Below are 20,677 nucleotides of genomic sequence, written 5' to 3' on the forward strand. Positions count from 1 at the left end.
AATAAAACCACGTGACAATAAGCAGGCATATTCTCCAGTACATTGGCATTTGAATTCCAAAAGATGCTTAGCTTCTTGCCATACCTGCTGCTTTCACAGTATTAGCTTTTTATGACTAAAATATCAAAATTCTTTTAATGGAGAAAAAACCCCCAGAAATTAAAAAGGGTTTTTCATGCGTCAACTTGCCAACATAAAGGACACATCTCTGAGCTTACCCAAAGATGATACACTCAGAGCAATCAATTATTCTTGAGGTTTTGTAGGAGTTTTAGAGCAATACTTCTGAGTCTGCTGACCCTTAGTTGCCTAAAACCTGGTTTTAATCCAGTTTTCCCTCCATTTTTATTAAAAAAACAACCCCTCAAAAATTTTTCTTTAAATGTTAGAACCTCTGCAAGAAATTATTCAAGGTGGGCTTCTTCACAAGCACCCACCAGTCAGCTGCAATTGCAAAATAAGTATTTCACAGGTAATTCTGGCTGCCATCTCTTTGGAGCCAGAACTCATCCCACATGAATGCCAAGTCAGAAACAGGAACTGCCCATATGGGAGAGTGCAGGGCTGGGGTGGGAGAAAAGGTTCCCTTCACCAGGAATTGCAAACCAGCAGAAGGAGCAAAAAGCAAGTCCATCAAACCCAGCATTCTGAAGTCAAGGGGATGGCAGAGGCAGAAATTCAGGGGGTATTTTTACTTTTTAACATGCCACTTGTAGGAGTTCACTGAATTTTGGAGGTTTTGGGCCATCTGGCACGGGGATGGCACCTGCTCACCTGCCTGCAGGTGTGTCAGGGGGCACAGGACTGCAGCCAGCACTCAACATTCTCCATCTTGCCTTAGGAAAGCTACAGGATAAAAGGCACAAAAAACCCCCAAATTTTGGTCTAACCTTTCAGAAGGGAGGTGGAGCTGGGCTGGATTCAAATGACCAAGCAGCTCAGGAAAAAGAGGCAGAAAATAGATGATTTTAAGTGGGAAACCAGCTCAGCATCCATGCAGGATGCTTGACCAGGAGTGGGTGAGCTGGGTGCACACAGAGAGCAGGGTTGAAGCATTTGTTTCCCTGTGCTGCTTCACACCATCCCTGCCTTCCTGCAAGGCTCAACCAGAAAATTCTGGGCCATTTTAATGTAAATTCTCCTGCAGGTGCTGCCCCCATGTTTACAGCTGCAGGAAAAGGTCTGTGCTTTGCTGAGTGTGACTCTGACAGTTAATGTCACTCTGAAACACTGTGATCATGATTTTAAACCCTCTGCTCTCCTAAGGTGGCACTAAAAACCTGTCCAGAGATGCTCTCAGGGCTATACTCAGCTTCAGAGCTTCTACAGACACAGAGATATATGTGGGACACGTGAAATAGTTCCCATGTTCCCCAAACTGTTCCCATTTTAGGGGCAGCCATCAGAAACACCATTCCTCCCCTTTGTCCTGACCTATTCACCCTGGTCTGGTAGCAAAGATCACACCTACCCCTTAAAAACAATGATTGCTGCCATCTAATAATTCCCAATCACCACCAGGAATAGTGCCTGCTCCTTTTAATGCTGCTAAATGCTCCACAGAGGAAACCTGAGAGTGTGCCAGGAGTGTGCAGGCACTGGAGCAAGAGCACAGCAGAGAAAGGACACGCTGAGGAGAAGATCTGGAGGGTCACTGACTGCTGATATCCATCCCACAGGGCAAGGAACCTGAGTACCAAGCAAACAACACACACCATGTGGCTGCTCCAGCCCTGGGAGTGCCCAGGGCCAGGCTGGATGGGGCTTGGAGCAGCTTGGGATAGTGGAAGGGGTAGGGAAAGATAGGCTTGAAGGTCCCTTCCAACCCAGACCATTCTGGGATCCTATGATGATGTACCTGAAATTAAAATTAAGCAGTATTGCAACTACATTAGCTCTTCATGTTGAAAAAAGTATCCCAGAATTCCCTCAGGCTGCTCCAAATCCCATCCAGCCTGGCCTTGGACACTTCCAGGGTAGCCACAGCTCCTTTGGGCAACCTCTGCAGGGAAGGATTTCTCCCTAATGTCCAAGCTAAACCTCCTCTCTTTCAGTTTAAAGCCATTCCCCCTAGCCCTGTCACACAAAAACAGTCAATGCTTAAAGTTCATCCATTCCTTTTCTTCTAATTCCAACTTTTCCCTCTGAAAGTTCAGCACCCAACGTGGCGGGCACCATTTAAATTCCTTTTTTTTGGAAAAAACCAAGAGCACCAAAGTCCCCCTTCACCCCAAGGCACGAGGCCCCCCAGAGCTGCAGGTTTCTTACCACTGCTAATGCCTCCATCCTCTCAGGGAAGGATTTCTCCCTAATGTCCAAGCTAAACCTCCTCTCTTTCAGTTTAAAGCCATTCCCCCTAGCCCTGTCACACAAAAACAGTCAATGCTTAAAGTCAATCCATTCCCTTTGTTGTAATTCCAATTTTCCCTCTGAAAGTTCACCACCCAACACCACAACAGGGCAGGCACCATTTAATTTCCTTTTTTTTCCCTTTTGGAAGAAACCAAGAGCACCAAAGTCCCCCTTCACCCCAAGGCACGTGGCCCCCCAGAGCTCCAGGTTTCTTACCACTGCTAATGCCTCCATCCTCTCAAGGATTTCTCCCTAATGTCCAAGCTAAACCTCCTCTGTTGCAGTTTAAAGCCATTCCCCCTTGCCCTGTCACACAAAAACAGTCAAAGCTTAAAGTCAATCCATTCCCTTTGTTGTAATTACAATTTTTCCTCTGAAAGTTCAACACCCAACGTGGCGGGCACCATTTAAATTCCTTTTTTTTGGAAAAAACCAAGAGCACCACAGTCCCCCTTCACCCCAAGGCACGTGACCCCCCAGAGCTGCAGGTTTCTTACCACTGCTAATGCCAGAGTTGGCAATGACTGTGGCCTCACTCCACTGATCTGCACTGGAGACCGAGTAGGAGCGCTGGTGCAAACCGTCCGGGCGGCTGTTGAAGGACACCAGACTGATCCCACTGGCCATCTGAGACACAGATGTGCTAGTAGTCACGTTCCCTAGGCACAAAGGGAAAACAAATCGTGTCAATAGAGAGCACAGAAGGGATTTTGTGTCAGGGTGGATGGGGGGAGAGCTAAATGAGCAGAAAGAAGGGGTTACTTCACCCACACAGTGACCCTCCCTGAAGTGCTGGAGCTGACGGTCCTGAGACCAGCTCAAATCCAGCTAAGGAGACAAAAAAAGCCAAATTGGTGATGGTATCACATCATTCTGTTCATTCACCTTCTGGGAAACATGGTCTTCCACCACTCTGCTACCAGGCACACTCTCTGGAGCTTCTCTGCTTGTTAGACTGGGCACAGAAAATCAGTTTTATTGTATTTGCTGGGAAATGTCCCAGTGAAGGCAGGAATGAGGAATCTGACTCCACGTTCTCAGAAGGCTCATTTATTACTTTATTAACTATATTATATTAAAAAATGCTATACTGTACTAAAGAACACAGAAAGGACACTTACAGAATGCTAAAAGATAACAATGAAAACTCCTGACTCTCTCCAGAGCCCTGGCACAGCCTGGCCCTGGTTGGCCAAAGAGCCAAAACAACTCCCACAGAATGCAATGGAACAATCACCTGTGGGTGAACAATCTCCAAACACATTCCACATGGGCACAGCACAGCAGAAGCAAAGGAGATAAGAATTGTTTTCCTTTTCTCTGAGGCTTCTCAGCTTCCCAGGAGAACAACCCTGGGTGAAGGGATTTTATCAGAGACTGTGAATGTTGCATCAATTTATTCCTAAAAGCCACTGTTTATACAACAGAGCCAACTCCAAGAGTTTAGAACAATGCACCTCGAAACAATACCTGACACAGGTATGTCCCCAAGAACACATGGATGGGGAGCAAAGGACTGCCAGCACTGAGAGACCAAGGGGGAAAAAAAACAACTTTCTGGGACTTTTAATCTTAAACCAACGTTGTGCCACAAAGCAGACACTGGAGTGACTGCAAGTGTCGTTCCTGGGGCTGCTCCCAGGAATGTGACACAAAGGGGACACACAAAGAGCAGCCTTTAGCCAGTAAACACTTCTGTATTTTCACAGTCACTGAGGCCCAGGACATTAAAATGCTGTGTGCAAGGGGGAGTGACAGGGACAGGTTTCTCACCATAAAACAGGACGAGTGGGATCTGGTTGAATACATTTTAGAGCAGAAACAATTAAAACCTTTCCAGAAACTCAGGTTTCTGATGGTCTTACAACTTGCTATGGGCCAAAACCTGCTCCGTGGTTTTGGGTTCTGAGCACATTTTACTCCATCCCTAGCAACAGGCCTTGCATATCATAAAACCACAAAGAATTTACAGTTTCATTTCTCGTGGCAGGCTCTCTAAAGGTGCCCCACAGGTCCTCTCTGGATTGAAGAACACTCTTAAAAAACACATGCAAAGGGAAAGGAACAGACATTGCAGTGTTCCAACGCACCCTCACACTTTGCATTTCCATTGCACCTTCTACTGATGAGTTCAGAAAAATTAATGAATTAATTTTCAATGCTCCTGTGAGGTTGTTAATTATCTGCTATCATTTCCCCCATTTTTCAGAGGTTAAATGACCCAGGGCCACAAAGGAAGATTGTGGCAGACTTGAAAATAAAACCCAGATCTCCTGACTCCCAGTTCTATCATTATGTCTTTTCCCAGAGCAGCCTTTGGGAAGACAGCAGAGCTTAGTGAACTACTTTGTGTTTATTAGAGTTGGCATAATTGTCCCTTTCTCTCCTCCCCTTTCCCAAGACAAAAATCTCCTCTTCAGTCCTTAGCACAGATCCATCACAGGATCAGTGTCTTTAATGCACTCACTCAGCCCTCCAGAAGTTCTGCCTGGCAATCCCTGCTTTGCAGACATGAAATATATAGACTGAAAAACTCATTTGTTTCATGATGCAAAGTCTAAGGTGGGTTTTGGAACCACGTTGGGCCCTCCCAAGGCATGAGACTGCAGGGCAGAGGACTGAATTGCAATTCAGAATTTTGAAACCACAACAGAAAGTGAAAACATGAGCTGACAAAAGTTGTATTTTGAACTGCCTTAAAAGAAATCTCTGCTTCCAAATCAGCTTCTGTGATGCCTGCTTTGAAATCCCCTTTTCCTCTGCTTTTCACAACCCAGAAAAACAATGAATATGAATTAATTCTTTTGATGATCCACCAAGTTAAAGGGAATGGCTGATGTGAGAGACAGGAGTCTGAGACAGACTGGGTTCTACAAACTGGAGATTTAGGCCAGCACAGACACAACACAAGCAGTGACATTTTTCTGCTGACATCTTCTACCTAGCCCACAAGATTCTGAACACAAGTGTCCCATCACCTTCTGACCATGGTGCAAAAGCAACACCTTGAGAAGAGACCATCAAGATTTCTGTGCCAGCATGTCAGCACCAAAAGCTCTCCTCTCACCTTCATGCCCTCTGAGGAAGCTCCAGCCCCACACTGTGACATGAACCTGTGGAGAAGTGACTTTTTCTGGGATCCAAAGCAGAATTTTTCTTCCACTGCACCTCTCTCCAAGGTATGAGCTGCTAGCACAGAACGGGTGCCAAGTGCATTCATGTGACACTTGACTGAACTGTGATGAACCCAGCCCAGCTCCCTCTTTCCTACTGCCACAGCCTGGTAACCTTTATCCTGCAACTTCTATCACTGTATTTACTCAGGGTTCAATCCCACTTTCTCCTGGTGCTGCAAGGTGTGTATTTTCATGGAATATCAGACCATCAAGCCAGCATCCATGAGCAGACATCAGAAGGGCCAGACTACAGAAAACTGTGTGATGCCATGTTCCTTCTTTCCTTTCCTTTACCTTTTCCTTTCAACTTAAGACGTGCAGGCAGGTTAGTATTGCTGTCTTTCCGGTAAGTGATAGCGACTTTGAATTCACTATTCCTGACGTGGAGCCTTCCGGTCTTCGCGTTCCCTTTCCAACTTCCATTGAGGCTTCTTCCTTTCACCTTCCCTTCCCTTCCTGACATTTTCCTTCTTATTTTCCCTTGCCGTCACTTTCAGTTCCTTCTTTCCCCTCCTTCCCTTCCCTTCCTTTCCCTTTCCCTTTTCCCTTTTCCCTTCCCCTGATATGTTCAGCTCTAGCACAAACTTGTTACTTCAAAGCTCATTTTAAAATCATTATTTCCCAATCCAGCTCTGATTTTTCCACTTCTCAGGACATGACTCCCACACCAGGCACCAAAGCTGCCACCCCAAAACAAGGCCTGCTGCTCTGGCCAGAGCTTCTCCCACACAGTCCCACAGTTCTTCCCATCCACAAGGGGCAAACCCCAAAGCAGACCTGGCAAAAGTCCTTTAATTTTCCTCAGGGATAAAGCCTGGGCAGCAGAAACCAGCTCAGCCTGTCAGCAGGCAAGCAGGAGACAGTGAGGAAGAGGAGGCCAGCAGTACTGAGTGATGAAAAAGCTGCAGATGTCCCCACCCAGGGCAGGGGGGTTGGACCAGATGAGGTTTGAGGCTCCTTCCAGCCCAAACCATTCTGTGGTTCCCTGATCCATGAACAGCAAAGCCTGGATGTTGGGTCAGGCTTTCCACCCTGCAGCCCTCGTCCCCCCAGGCAAGCTCAGATTCCCATCCTCACACCAACCCTGCTCTGCTCTGCTACCTGGCCCAGGCTGGAGCTGTGAAAGAGTTGCCTCTTCAAATGCATCCTGCATGCATCAGCTGGTTGCTTAAGTTGATTAGCAGGGGGCAGTTAAATTACTATGCTAATCCATGTATTCTCAGCACTGTTTCCTTGATATGGATATGTGTATATGCTTACTGGGAAGCCTTGATTAGTTCAAGCTTCAATGTGTCAAAGGCTCCAGATTCTTTCCAAAGAATAATTTTAGCTGTACTCACATCCCTAAAGTGTGGGAGCTGATTTGAAAAGGTACTTACCTCTACCATATGCTATTTTTCTTTAAACAATTTGCATTTCAAAGGGAATATGGCATTTATATTTGAATGAATATCAGTATGTTGCCAGAACTTGTCTCAAATGAGCAAAAAAAAAAAGATGCTGGTCTCCTATTGAACAAAAATGTTTTCATCTACCAAAGGAGCATCAAAGAAAGAGTTCCTCTTTCTAGCTCTAGACAGCTTTATTAAAACTATCTTTTCTGATGTTATAAAACACCCCGTTACGGCCGCGCTTACAAAACGTTCAAACAATTAAGCCCCACAAAACCCATCCAAATTAAGATTCAAGGTAATTTCCAGGTTTGGCCACTGCTCAGCAGAGCAGCCCCTAAGAAAAGTGAGCGTGCTCACACGAAATGCCATTTAAATACCCATTTATTCAGTGTAAAATTCTGCAAAGAGCACGAGGAATTAAGCCAGGGGAAACACACACGGGGGCAGAAGGAGAACAAGGGACTCACTCTGGCTCCTCACACAGAGCCCTTCAGATTGTTTTGGAAATCGAATTCTTTGCAGAAATGCAAGAATTAGAAATGAAATGAAAATAATCAGGATCCACCCAAACAGGGGGCTTGGCACGATGTGAACAGTGTGAGTCCAACAGGTAAAAGCCAAAAGGTCTATTGTAAAAATGGTATTAAAATATGCAATTAAGGTTAATATAAATGCTGGGTTACATCTATGGAGTGACTTGTCCAACAAAAAATAAACCCCTCATGGGTTTGGTCTTGTTTGCTCCTGCAGTGGAACAGTATGAGGGACAGCACGTCTGCAATCCCTCTTTTGCTGGTTTTTAACTTCAGAATCCTGTGAATCATCACAGGTTAGTGGAACAGACACCTCAGTTCCAGCCTTCACCAGCTACACCACCCACTAATTCCAAATGCAGAGGGAATACAAGCCACAAGCAGACCCTGAGCAGTGAGACACAAGTGCCACAAACGATGCTGGGCACAAATGATTTCCATTCCCCGCTGCAGACACGTCTGTGATTTCCTCCAAACAAATCAGCTACCAGAAGTTACATTCACAAGTGCAACTAACACACTCCTGGATTTATGAGCTGAGCAGCCAGAGCAGGAGTTGTGAAGCAGAACTGTATTTTTCCATGAAGCAGCAGCGTGTGAGACTCACAGGGGGCTGCACAGAGAGACTGAATCAGATAAACTGCAGCCCTACTGCTCTGCTTTCACCATGTTTCATTTGTGCCAAGCTCCTCGTGCTCATGATGAGTTTCTCTCCCAGAAAAAAAAAGAGAAAGAAAAGGAAATAAACCTCTTAAGGCCAGAGGGCTGTGCTCACCAGCTGTTAGAACTAATGAAAAATACATTAGAGTTGTGGGTCAGGAAATCCTGACTCTTGATATCAGAGGGTTAATTGTTTCAAATCATGTTGGGTCAATTTGTGTTGCAGGAATTCTGCCTATTCTTGAAATGCCCTCTAATTCAGCACCAGGCACTGTCAAGTAGGTTAGATTGGCTGTGGATGCCCCTTCCAAACCCACACTGCTCCCTGGAGTCTCCTCAGGGTGGAAGGGGAGAAGCCCCACTGCTGGCTGCAGAAAGATGGGAAGCATTCCCTTCCCATCCTCAGCTCTGCACACACCCAGCATGAATTCCCAGAGCTGAGCAGAACCCTTTCCAGAGGACAAACCTTTCCAGAGCAGTGTCTGACCATCCCAGCATTCCCTTCCCATCCTCAGCTCTGCACACACCCAGGATGAATTCCCAGAGCTGAGCAGAACCCTTTCCAGTGGACAAACCTTTCCTGAGCAGTGTCTGACCATCCCAGTTGTGCTTCCTGCCTCTCCCTCACCTCCCAGGAACATTTGGGGATGGCTCTCCTGGGTTCCACTGGTTTGCTGCCTCAGCATCCATCTTTTCCAGGTGCATGCTGTGCCCACTCTGGAGAGCCCCATGCTGGGAAGGGAGGCATTGCCCAGGGGTCTGGCTGTGTTCTGAGGAGCCTGTGGGACCTGAAGAGCTCCACATTTCATAGCCAGGTTCTTCAGGGGGGTGAAATCCCCTCAAGTATTGCCATGGATTCTGTTCCATCCCGATGGCAGTGTGCAAGCAGCACAAGGTCCCTGCCCTGGCTTCATCAGGCACCTGAAATTACCTGAGGCTCCTCACACATGAAACAAGAAGGGGCAGGGCTGGACACAGCTGATCTTTCAGGTCCCTTCCAACCCAAACCCCTGTGACTCTGTGACAAAAATCTTTCCACACCACGCCGGTTCCAGCGCTGCCACTCTCCCCCAACGCACTGACAACCACTTTCAGCACTGCAGCAGCAAAGTGAGTGTAACTTAGTTTTTAAGACTTCTCTCTTCCAGAAGCATTTATTTACTGGAGAAAATTCCTGAGGACAAGCAGCTGTTCCTAGAGGAAGCCCTTCCACCTCCATCCCTGCCGGACTGGGCTCGGCCAGCAGCGCGCAGAGCGAGCGGGGTCAGCGCTAATGAACAAACAAGGCAGTGCCAAGAAATATCCTGGCAGTGAAGGACGTGGTGCTGGGAGTATAACGAGGAAAGCTATTATTCTCAGAGCATGCCAAAGCAACACAGCAAGTGTGGAGGAAAATTAAGTCATCAGAGGAGACATCTCTTCTAAAAGAAAGTTAAACCCAAGATCTTCACCGCGGGCTTCTGCTCGAGATCCCCGACTATTTATTCTGCTGGGATCAAAGCCTGCTTCCCTTCCCTGGCAGGCAGATTATTATTATTATTTTTCTGTACTTTTAACAAATAGCAGTAATAAATAAGATATCCTTGGCTTTCTGGGCAAGCCCTGATTGAGATTGCCTGCTTGCTCAGGGGCTGCAGCTTTAAGACCCAGAGGTGAGTGTTTTGCTGGCAAAAACTCTGCTTTGTGTTGCTCTCATCTGGCTGTGAACCACGACAGGTTTAACTCTGGGAAAAATCCCAGCGGAGATCCAACCCACTCCCAGGCAGGTACAGCAGAGCATGTGCAGGCCCTGAGGCAAAGGATGTCAAATGTTTCCTAATCCCTTCGGCTGTCTGTGGAAATTATCAATGATGGAACTGGAGAGGGCTGGCAGGTCCTACCTGCGCCGGATCCCGACTGCTGAGATGAGCTGGGCTAACTCTGGGAGCTTCCCAAACCCTGCCAGAGCCTCCTGGGGCAGGCAGGGACCACTGCTGGCATTCATGAAACAGAACAAAGAAACTTTATTTTCGCAAAAGAGACAATAGATACCAAAGCGAGATGACTTTTTCCCTTTTTTTTCCTTTTTATCCCCCCCCCTCTTTTTAATAGCTATTGCCACTGTAACAGCAGCTAAGTGAATGCATGTCTGCAGTGTGAGCAGTTTTGATAAACAGCCTCTGCGGGCCACACAACGGGGATAATGTATCCTTAAGTACTGCCAATGAGCTGCCATTCTGCACAGCCAATTACTTCTGTGCGTCTGTCACTCAAAGGAAAAATGACTGAGCCCATTAGATCAAACCTTTGTCACTGTTCCTAATGCACTCTTAGGCCTCATTAATCTGAGGGAGCAGCAACACAGCCGCCGGTGCCTCATTGCCTCCCCCACAACAGACCCACGTGAATCTTCTCATCTCTCCCCCAAGTGCACCACGTTAATCAAGCTCTCCTTATTACCCCGGTCCCTGTCACGCCGGAGAGCGCTCTCTCTCTTAAATGCTCTCATTATGGTCCATCTTTAGAGCTGGCTGAGTGGGGGGAAAATAAAAAAAAAAATTAAAAAAAAAAAAAAAAAATAGAGGGGAGAAAAAAAAATACAACAAACCCGAGCCAGAGAGAAAGAGAAGAGGAAAAAGCAAGTCCGATCGCATTAATATTCATGACAATAATTAGTATTCTAGGTCACTGAATATTCATGCTATTAGTTTGGTTTTTTATGGGTTTGCTGGATGTCCTGATTGCTGGAGTGTGGAGGAAAACAGCATGGTTGGGACTTTAGATGTCAACGGCAGTTCAATACTCCAAACACATTTGTGAATTTTTTTTTTATTTTTTATTTTTTTTTCCTCCCCGGTTTGGTAAATCAGCTTCAACCCTCCCGACGGCTTTAATACCTTCAAATCACAGGGGGGAAAAGCACAGCCAGCCCTGCCGAGGTCTGAACATCCAAGCAGCTCGTGCTGTGCCCTGTGACCCTCCAGACACCGGGATGTCACCGGGATGGACAGGGCAGATCTGGGATTTCATCCATGAAAATCATCCAGAGGGAAACAGGCACGGACTGCAGGCTCCAGTCACCTGCCTGAAGCTCTGTGACACATCCCCACCCTTCATCCACCTCATCAGCATCAGGGGTTTGCCCACCTTCAGAAAGGACCCTCACACAGCTCGTTTTTCCCTTTTTTTTTCCCCTGAAGAGGAAAATCTCAGCAAATTCATCTTTCTCAATATTTAACTAACGCAGTTATTTTATCCAATATTTGTTTCCTTATTGCTAATACGTGCCCTGCTCCTTTTCTCCCATTACTGAGGGATAGAGGGTGCTAACAGAGAAAGTTTGTATTTCTCTAGTTGTGGAAAGGGCAAATCCTAGTCCAGAGGAAGCAGAGAAAATGACCTTGAGGGATCCCCCTCTAGTGGGATGAAAGGGAAATCTTGGATGCACTTGAAATTGGGCTTTTTTCCTTTGAAACCAGCAAACTGCCAACTTCTCCTTCCCGCTGCTGCAGCTGTATATCACCCAGCCAGCAGCAGAGCCACCCAGATGGAAAATTGACTGGGGTGATTGATGACAAAAGTAAGTCCCAAACTTGCATTTGTGATCTGTGGCAAAGGCACAGAACTCCCACTGGTGCCTGACTGCAGGGCTGGTGACAGGCAGCTCCCAACAACCACACCAGGCCACCCTCTGCCACCTCCAAGCTCCCAGAATTTAGGGCTCAGTCCAGCACTTATTTGCAAAGATCCACCCAAGGCTTTGGGAAAACTGCCCATGCTTCTTGGCTGGATAAATATTTTTATTCATCACCAGCCTGACTGTAACATCTGAATCCTCACAGTGACCCCCCCCAATTAAAAAAGATCATTACATGATCTGTAAAAAACCACCAAGGATTTGATAGACGATCACAATTAATGACAGATAAGAACGTGGAGCTGCCATTCCTGCAGCATCTGAAATGTCACAAGCAGTTAGCAGATAACAACCTTCAGCTCACTTAACGATGGCCCTGGATCCAACACATTTTGGGATACTTCACATACTGTACAGTCACCATTTGAAGGGAATTTAATAGCACCAAATTATTGGAATGAAGTGTTAATCAGGAAACAATTTATCTCTACACCATAAGCTATTTTTAGTCGTGAACTTTCTACTCCAGTGGCTCTTGCTACAGCTCAGGCTTTGGGTTGTTTGGAGAGGAGAAGAAATAAATGACTCCTGGGAGAGATTTCAGGAATAAGTTCACCTTCAGGTCAAGCAGCTCAAATCCAGCCCAATTCAGGAGTGAATGAAACCTGGACCCACTCCTGGCTCCAAAGCCAGGCTGAGCCAGCTCCTAAAGGCCAGTGGGATGGACAGGACTGGACTCTGGCCCTGCTCCCAGCTCTTAGAGAAAGCTGGAACTGAGCAAGTCCAAGAATTACCCTTTTCTGAAGGACTTCCAGCTGAGCTGCATCAACAGAATTTTGCTCAGTGCCATGTAAATTTAATTTAAATTTCAGTTGCTTCAGCATTGTTTGTCAGCTTGGATTGAAAATACCACAGAAGTGACATAATTTTAGATTGAAGAGAATAAACATCCATTTTCCCCAACTCACAGTTTCCTACCAAGTTAGCTTACAAGTGTGAGCACCTTCCCTGAGGCCAGTTAACAACCTGTTATTTAAAATCTATACAACATAAATAACAACCCTGCACCCCTCTGTATTTTCTGGGAGAAGCTGAATCCCAGTTCTTACACAACAGATTCACAAAGAATCCCAGTTCTCCCAATAAACCCCACACTGCACCTCCAAGAACCCAAGAAGAAGCCAGTTTTCAAACCAAAATCAACCTTTTTCCAGGCAAGGTGATTGGCCTTGCAGCAGCAGGAGCAGCCCAACCCTCTCCTCCTTTCCCTGCTTTCTGACAGAGCACAGAAAATATTCCTTTCTCCTGCTGCTGTTTCACTTCCAGTTTGCTCACTGTCCCACCAGGACTGGGACTTGCTGTTAAGGGAAAAGTGGTTTTCCCAAGCCCTTGTGCCAGTGGAAACCCAGCAGGGAAGAGTAATCCAGAGGTTTTTTTAACTCATATATTTTCATAAAGGTGGGGTTTATTTTTTTTTTTTTTTTATTTTTTTTTTTTTTTACATCTCTGAAATGGAAACTCTCAAGGACTAGAACTGAGTTTGTCCTTCCAGAATTCCCAACATTGCCCTGATCAGCCTCATTCCCTCTGTTCTGCTCACAGCACTGCCATGGGAAGCACCTTGGGAAAGACCTTGCCCATGTGGGAGGAAATTTAAAGTGTCTGATCCATCACTGAGGTCCAAAAAGGCTTCACAGAGGGAAGGGATGAGGAGAAGGAGGAGCTTGAGCTGCTCTGCTGCCTCACAGACCCTGGTGGGATCAGATGAAATTACACTCAGACAAAACTGCTGAAATATGAGCTTAAAATATCAGTGACAGGCAATCAAATGGGCATTTAACCCACAGATTTCTTGGCAAAGTTGGCAAGAAAAGTTGGATGGACATCCATCCTTAGGGGGCATCTTCCAAGCAGTGCTTAAGTGTCACATGAAGGCACCAAGCAAGCCAAGCAGTATTTAACTTTTGGGTAATGTGAAGCAGAGAAAATAAAGTGAATTTACAGGCCTAAAAATTAAAATAAGAAGTGCAGATTCTTCCTGTTTGGTCCAAACCTCCTCCACGAGGCAGAGCCATGTACAAAAACCTCCCAGTGCTGAGCAGCAAGTGACAAGTTCAGCCCTGTGATCCATTTGGAGGCACCACCCAGGCTCAAGACACCACTTTTCCCAGGAATACCAAGTGAGGGGAAGCTCTGGGGCAGCAAGGGATGATTTCCAGGTGTTGTGAGCTGTGGGGCAGATCACTGCAGATATTCCAGGGTCCTCCTGCCACTCCAGAGCTCAGCCCCAAGTACCTCAGATGAAAAAGGCAGGCACAGCTGGGACAGTGCCCTTCTTTCCTTTATTTTCTTTCTTTTTAGTAATTCTTAGCAGATCAGCAGCTCTTTTTCATGTTTGCTTTCAAGCCAGTAACAAGCAGCAGCTGCTGACCAGACATCAACAACAGCAAAATCTTTCAGGTTTTCTAAGCAAGAGGATGAGGAAGCCAAGAGGGAGGAGAGAAGCTCCAGCTATTCCCACCGTGTTATTTGAAATTCACTCTCTGAACTTCCCAGCATTTGGAATTTCTGGCATGACTGACTCGTGTGATCACATCTCACACAGTGAGAGCTGCCTGCTGCAAACTCTCAGGGGAAGTTTCCCTCTGACCTGGCAATCCAAGTAGATGCCAAGACATGTAAATTCCACGCTACAAACCTTAAATTCTTACATATCTCTAAATATGTTTCCAGAAACTCGCTTTTCTGAAGCTCTCAAGTGATTTTTGACTGTGCTCAAATGTGTTAAAAGCTGAAATCTCTTTATTTAAACATCCCTCCTGCAGTTTATTGACTCAGTCCAGCACTTTTCTTCCCTAAATTGGGAAGTACAGTGAAAACCAAAGCACTCCCACACCTGGTCATCGAATTTATACAGTAAACTGGAAAAAAACAACCCAACCATGAATAATTTTTTCCTATGAACTCTGCCAAAAGCTGAAGAAGGGTTTGATGAAATCATGGCTTCAGACACCTCAGGTCCCAGCCTGGGATCTCCAGGAGTTTCTGCTCAGTGGCACCACGTTAAAAACCCATCTCAAACAGCACCATGCAGAGCTGGAAGGGGAAAAACTTCTGAGTTTTCTCCTAATAAAGGGGAATGTCCTCAAAAATGCAGGGAATTCCACCTTGGCTTGAAGGACTGGGGGTAGGGTTGGAATTAGATGATGTTTAAGGTCCATTCTAACCCAAACCAGCCTGATTCTATGAAGCATGAGACAGATAATTCTCATTATTATCCAAGAGAAGACCCTTGAATATCCAGGAATCCCAGGGCTGCTCATCCCAGTGGGTTTTGCACAGGGACAGGAGCGTGGGGATGGTTTTGCTGGCACATGCAGGAGGTGTCTACATTGCCCATAAATGCAGAAGGCACTTGGCACTTTATGGATGTCATCCCAAACATGCTGACAGAACTTCCACCAGCCCATTATGAGCTTTGTACAAGCTGTGCATTTTACAAGACAAATTGTCTCAAATGTTTTCCCTTAATGCAATTTTTTAAAATCCACTTAGCTGTATGGACAAGTACTTCAGCAAACCATAAACATCTTTGTTTAGAGCTCAGAAGGAGCTATAAACCACTTCCACCAATAAATTAAAAAGCTTTCCACAGGAGAATCTTGCTGTTAGAAGAATGCATAATACTGAACTTTCCAAAAGTGGAAAGAAGGGTTGTGGAGCTCACCAGGAAGCCATAAAAAGCCCTTTCAGATCCTACAGCATTTGCTTTTCCTAAGTATTAGATAAGAGATCATAGATTCCTCCCATATGTTAATGACATATGGGAAATTATGCAGGGCTTTGGCAAGTACAGGGTAACAAAGACAGACACTGAAGGCTACCCAGGAACTCAGAATCTCTTGTGGGGCACAGATCAGCAGTCAGGGCTTAAAAACTTCTACATCAGTGGGGTTTGTAAATCCCAGAATGGTTTGAGTTGGAGGTGATCCTACAGTTCAACCAACTCCACCCCCAACCACGGGCAGGGAGACCTTCCACAACACCAGGCTGCTCTGAGCACCACCAGCCTGGCCTGGAACCCCTCCAGTTATGGACAGACATCCATCCCTATCCCAGCTGTTGATGGTAATTCCCTACAGACACTGGAAATGCAGATTTTCTCCCAATTTTTTCCCCCCTTACCTGAATTTGGCGAGATGTGTAAACTGCTCATGTCTTTGGAGAGGCCGTTGGTTTTGGGGCTGGAGATGGGGGCACAGGCTGAGGTGGCTCGGGGTGGCCTCTTGCCAGGGACCTTCACAGTGGTTCTCAGCAAGTCAATCTCTTTGCCATGAACGTTCTGCATGTAATCCTGCAGAGAGAGGGGAAAAATCCCAGAACACAGCATCAGACAGGGAGTTCTGTAGGAATGAACAGAATTAACAAACCTGGTCTCACAAGGCTTTGGCCCTACATCCTCTGCCCACACCCACCATATGGTTTTCCCCTTCCTTCCATGCTCCTGATTATCCCTTCCACACTTCTCACCATTAACCCCAAAAGTCTGGAGCTTTCCCACAGATCCTCCAACTTCCAGCTGGATAAGAGGTGATCACAACACAGCCATGGGTGGGAATTTACCAGCTAAAGGTCCCAAACATGAAGAGAAGAGCAGGCTGAGTGCCCCTCCTGAGCACATTCACTTGTGTCTCCTCCCTGCCAGGGTCTTATGCCCTCATCTCTTTCTCCCTCAGATTTAGCTGGAATGGGTTAGCAGGCACCAAAGTTACAAAAGGGCACCAGCAGGGAAGGTTTCAGCAATTCCAGCATTGTTTCCTCAGAATATGACCCTTCCTGCACCTACACAAAACATCATCAAAAGGGGAAAAAATCATGCAAATTACATCTGATTACAGCAAACACTGGGAGCCAGAAGTGGAAAAAGGATTTTGCTAATTCTTGCTTGGAAAGCCCACAAAGGGGAAATAAACAGAAAAGCAAATGGACATGGGTGTTTTTATCAGAGGGCAAATTGATCCTGGGATACACCAGCACAGCTATTTCCAGGAGAGATGGTGAGTGTCAAAGCCAGCACACAAGACACCAGAGTTCTCAGCTCCTGGCTGTGGTCACTCACAGTCCAGAAGAAAATAATTGCAACTGGAACAACTAAGAGGACATGAAAAGCAACAAAAGAGACACTCTGTCTTACACAGGAGAGTAAAATCAGGGGTGAAGAGGGGCAAGAGCACTGCACAAAAAGATATCCGGGCTGCCCAGAGAAGCTGTGGCTGCCCCTGGATCCCTGGAAGTGTCCAAGGACAGGTTGGACATTGGCATTGGGATAGTGGAAGGTGTCCCTGCCCATGGCAGGGGATGGAATGAGATGAGCTTTGGGGTCCCTTCCAACCCAAACCACTCCAGGACTCTGGGATTAAGGACCCCGAGAGAAAAACTGTGATTTGAGGTGGCTGGGAGAAGATCTGGGCTCCCACTTCACGAGAGATTTCCTGAATTTACCCAAAATCTGTGTCCTGCTGCCACCATCCAGGGAGCTGATTGCTCCCTCATCAAGATTCTTTCACCTTTGGCAGTTTCCACAACACAAATTATTTATTCTGCTCAAAAATCATCAAAAATCTGGAGCAGCAATAATTTCTTCACAGCTAACAGAAATCAGTGATAAAACCCTCAAACTAAGCCATCACAGCAACTTATATTTCCCTAGCTGAGAATTATTAACATGAAAAGGTGGGGTCTGAACAATTAGTGGGGAGAGGACACAGAGCTCTGCTGCCAAGAGAAAAACAAAGGCAATCCACTCAGGAAAATTCCTTTACTAGCTGCTGGAGAACAAACACCTTTCATCCCTACATCATGAACTTTCTTCTTCGGGTGTCACTTCTTCACAAATTAAAATACAATAAGCAGAAGATAATTGAGCATTTATTGCTTGTGGGCTGTAAAGTTTGGTTTAATCAGAGAGTGTCTAAACCTCAGCACGAGCCCTTTCCCAACAGTTTTATTTAACATACAACCAACTTCGACTGGAGAAGGGGGTTTTGGATCCAGTTCAGATGAAGGGGGGGTGTGATTTCCCAACTTGAGATGTGGCAGGGTGTTATTAAGGGTGTTTTTAGCTGGGTGCAAAGCAGGCTGAGGTGAGCCACAAAACCACTTGAGGAAGCTGGGGAGTGTTGGCAAACACAAAACCAAATGAGTCGCCACGCGCCCGAACCACAACAGATGCTGGGTAGGTATTAATGTCAGCTTAAATATTTATGGGGATATATCAAATGTAAATAATAAAGGCCCTTTTATCGTGGGCAGGGTGCAGGACGATTATCTGCGGGTCTCCCAGAGGAGGGGAGGGCAGGGAGAGCCTTCCCAGCCCCCTCAGATCCCCGCTCGCTCGCTCGCTCGGGGAATGAAAGTTCAAACTACAAAATGATGCCGGGGCTTCAGAAGAGCAATGGAGGGTTTGATCAGATTAGAACAGATGAGGGTCTTGCTGTCATCTGGAATATGCTGTGTTAAAGAGAAGACAGCAAGCTGGATTTTGATATGCAAATGGTACAGGGATAACTCCCCAAGATGTTAGTTGTAGAAAATGCTGATCCGAGAAAAAAGGGGGAAAAAAAAACCCTTTAACAAGGCATGAGGGTAATTCAAAGCCAAGTACTTTTAAACAGCACTTAACAAGTCCCTAGAGCCCACTCAACAGTGGGCCACCCCAGACGTGCCATCTTCTGCCCCTCAACAGCTTGAAAAAGTAGTAATTGCGAATGCATTTGCATTTTTCTTCTCAACTTGTCCGCGTTCATCATTCGGCAAGGCAGGGGGAAAAAAAATAATAAAAAAATAAAAACCAAAGCTTTGCCAGCAGCAAAGCAGAGGGACCCCTCCCCAAACACGTGGCACAGAGGAGACGCGGGCGCCCCGATCCCCCACACCCTGCGCTCGCACCTCCGCCGCCGCTTGTTTTTTACATTTCGCTCCTAATTATGTTGCATCTATTGCCATACACTTAATTAGCTGCATTAATGTGATTTCTTTTCACATAGTCAAGCAATTAAGAGCTATGATTGAGTTTCATTCAATTAGCCTCAACAAACATGCTAATTGATGTCCCAGATGCAAATGAGGTGCAGTGAGAGAAACCTGCTAGCAATTGAGAGTTGTGGCAGGGGGGACCCCGGGCTCGCAGCTCGCTGGCAGCAGCACGGCTTAACAGAGCTCCCCCTCCTCCCAGGGCAGGGGGGACACCAGCCAGGTCCCAGAGAGATCCCTACAGGGCTGATTGCAGGAATCACAGCATTGAAAGCAGCAATCACAGGATGGAATCCAATGGGCACCGTTCCATTGGATCCAACGGACGCCGTTCCTTCAGGTTCTGGCGGCTGGCGGAACGTTCCGCTGATCCCGGGATCCGAGGGCTACCCGAGGTCTCCATCCTGGCTCAGAGCTGCTGAGACACCAGGCAGGCCATGGCCTGCAGTCAGCACTAACTGGCAGCTCCATCTTAGTCAGAGCAGGGCGATGCTGCCTCCGCATCCATCAATCCGTAATCCCCCAAAACGCGCTCCCCGCGTCGATTCTCATCCCTTCTCCTCCCCGGGTTACCGCTCCGCTACGGCGCCACCGAGGTGGTAATTTGACTACTCAAGGCCATTGACCATTATCTACAGGACTAAATAAACTGTTAAAATATCAGGGGAAAATCAAAAAAGCTGCATTGACTGAAGATGACGCCAGATATTCCTTGACAGCCCCACAAAATGAGTTGCCTTGAGTAAGAAAGGAACGATGCGCCACGACACAGAATAATGTAAAGTAAAATTACTTTAGTTCTGCTCTTCATACAGCAGGCTCTCTGTTTACAGCAGCAGAAATTAATTTAACCAATTAACTGAGCAGGAGCCTTTCAGACATGCAAATTGAGCAAATGGGTATGATCGTGTTTTCTAAACAGGCCTACCCTAAAAGCAACACCCCCGTTTTGGGGGGGTCTCTTTGGATTTTGAATGCCAGCAGTTGTTGAATTTACAGCTGAACATCACAATGATTTCTAAGACACTCCACCAAAGGCCACAAGCTGAACCCAGGCCATGTGTGGCTCCAGCTTGATGCCTACGTCCAGCCTGGCCAGGAGCACTTCCAGGGATGGAGCAGCCACAACGTTTCTGGGCAAGGGCCTCCCCACCCTCACAGAGGGGATATTCCTTCCCAATATCCAATCTGAATCCATGCTCCTTCAGCTTAAAGCCATTCCCCCTTGTCCTTGTGCTCCAGAGCCACCCTTAAGTTAAAGACATAGCTCAGATTATCAAAAACATGGATGTGAAAAACAGAACAGAGTTTGAGGGTTTTCAAATAACACAAGAGTGGTGGAGAGGGAGAAAGCCCTTCCATGGGGTTGTAGTTCTACATTGGGCAAAGGGGTTTCCAAGCTCACACTGAAATCACTCACCTTGGGATATGCCATGTGTCACAACACTAAAATGGAAAATAATATCTGCTCCTTCCTAGAGGTCTCCCTGGCTTTCTTCCACCTGTCCCACTGCCACCCTTTTCCAATGTACCTCATATGAAATGAGAGACTCTCTGAGAGCACTGACTTTCCAAGGCTATAATGGAACACAGGTACGAATATCACACTTTTTTTGTCCTTTTCAGCTATTCCAATCTCTCAAAAGCCTGTTTTTCCTCCACTAGGAACAAGTCCAGGCTAAAAATCCTCCCCAGATCTGTGCCTGGCTTCCACTGAGAGATGATCAGCTTCTAACCTACCCCTGGTGGTGTCCAAGGACCAGGTTGGATGGGGCTGTGAACAGCCTGGGATAGTGGAAGGCATGGCAAGGATGTGGAACGAGATGAGCTTCAAGGTCCCTGCCAACCCAAACTGTTCTGTGATTCTGTAAAAAGCACCTTCATTTTGTGGCAGTTTCCCCCACTGTTCAATCA

At 46.5% G+C, this 20,677-nt stretch overlaps 1 protein-coding gene across 7 annotated transcripts in view; it reads right to left on the reverse strand.

Annotated features, from left to right (window-relative positions):
* Window positions 1-20,677, reverse strand: part of AGAP1 (ArfGAP with GTPase domain, ankyrin repeat and PH domain 1) — a 323,709-nt gene that overhangs the window by 92,335 nt on the left and 210,697 nt on the right. For 5 of the 7 annotated variants that reach the window (XM_030231113.2, XM_050987587.1, XM_050987584.1 and 2 more), the window contains 2 exons: window positions 15,917-16,085; window positions 2,850-3,011 (listed from right to left, as the gene is read on the reverse strand). In XM_030231113.2, the coding sequence (XP_030086973.2) occupies window positions 2,850-3,011; window positions 15,917-16,085 (331 nt within the window). The remainder of the gene's footprint in view (window positions 1-2,849; window positions 3,012-15,916; window positions 16,086-20,677) is intronic. The other 2 variants (XM_050987588.1, XM_050987586.1) reach the window with 1 other exon arrangement.

This window comes from Serinus canaria (genome assembly GCF_022539315.1).
Source record: "Serinus canaria isolate serCan28SL12 chromosome 7 unlocalized genomic scaffold, serCan2020 HiC_scaffold_29, whole genome shotgun sequence".
In the NCBI taxonomy this organism is placed as follows: Eukaryota; Metazoa; Chordata; class Aves; order Passeriformes; family Fringillidae; genus Serinus; species Serinus canaria.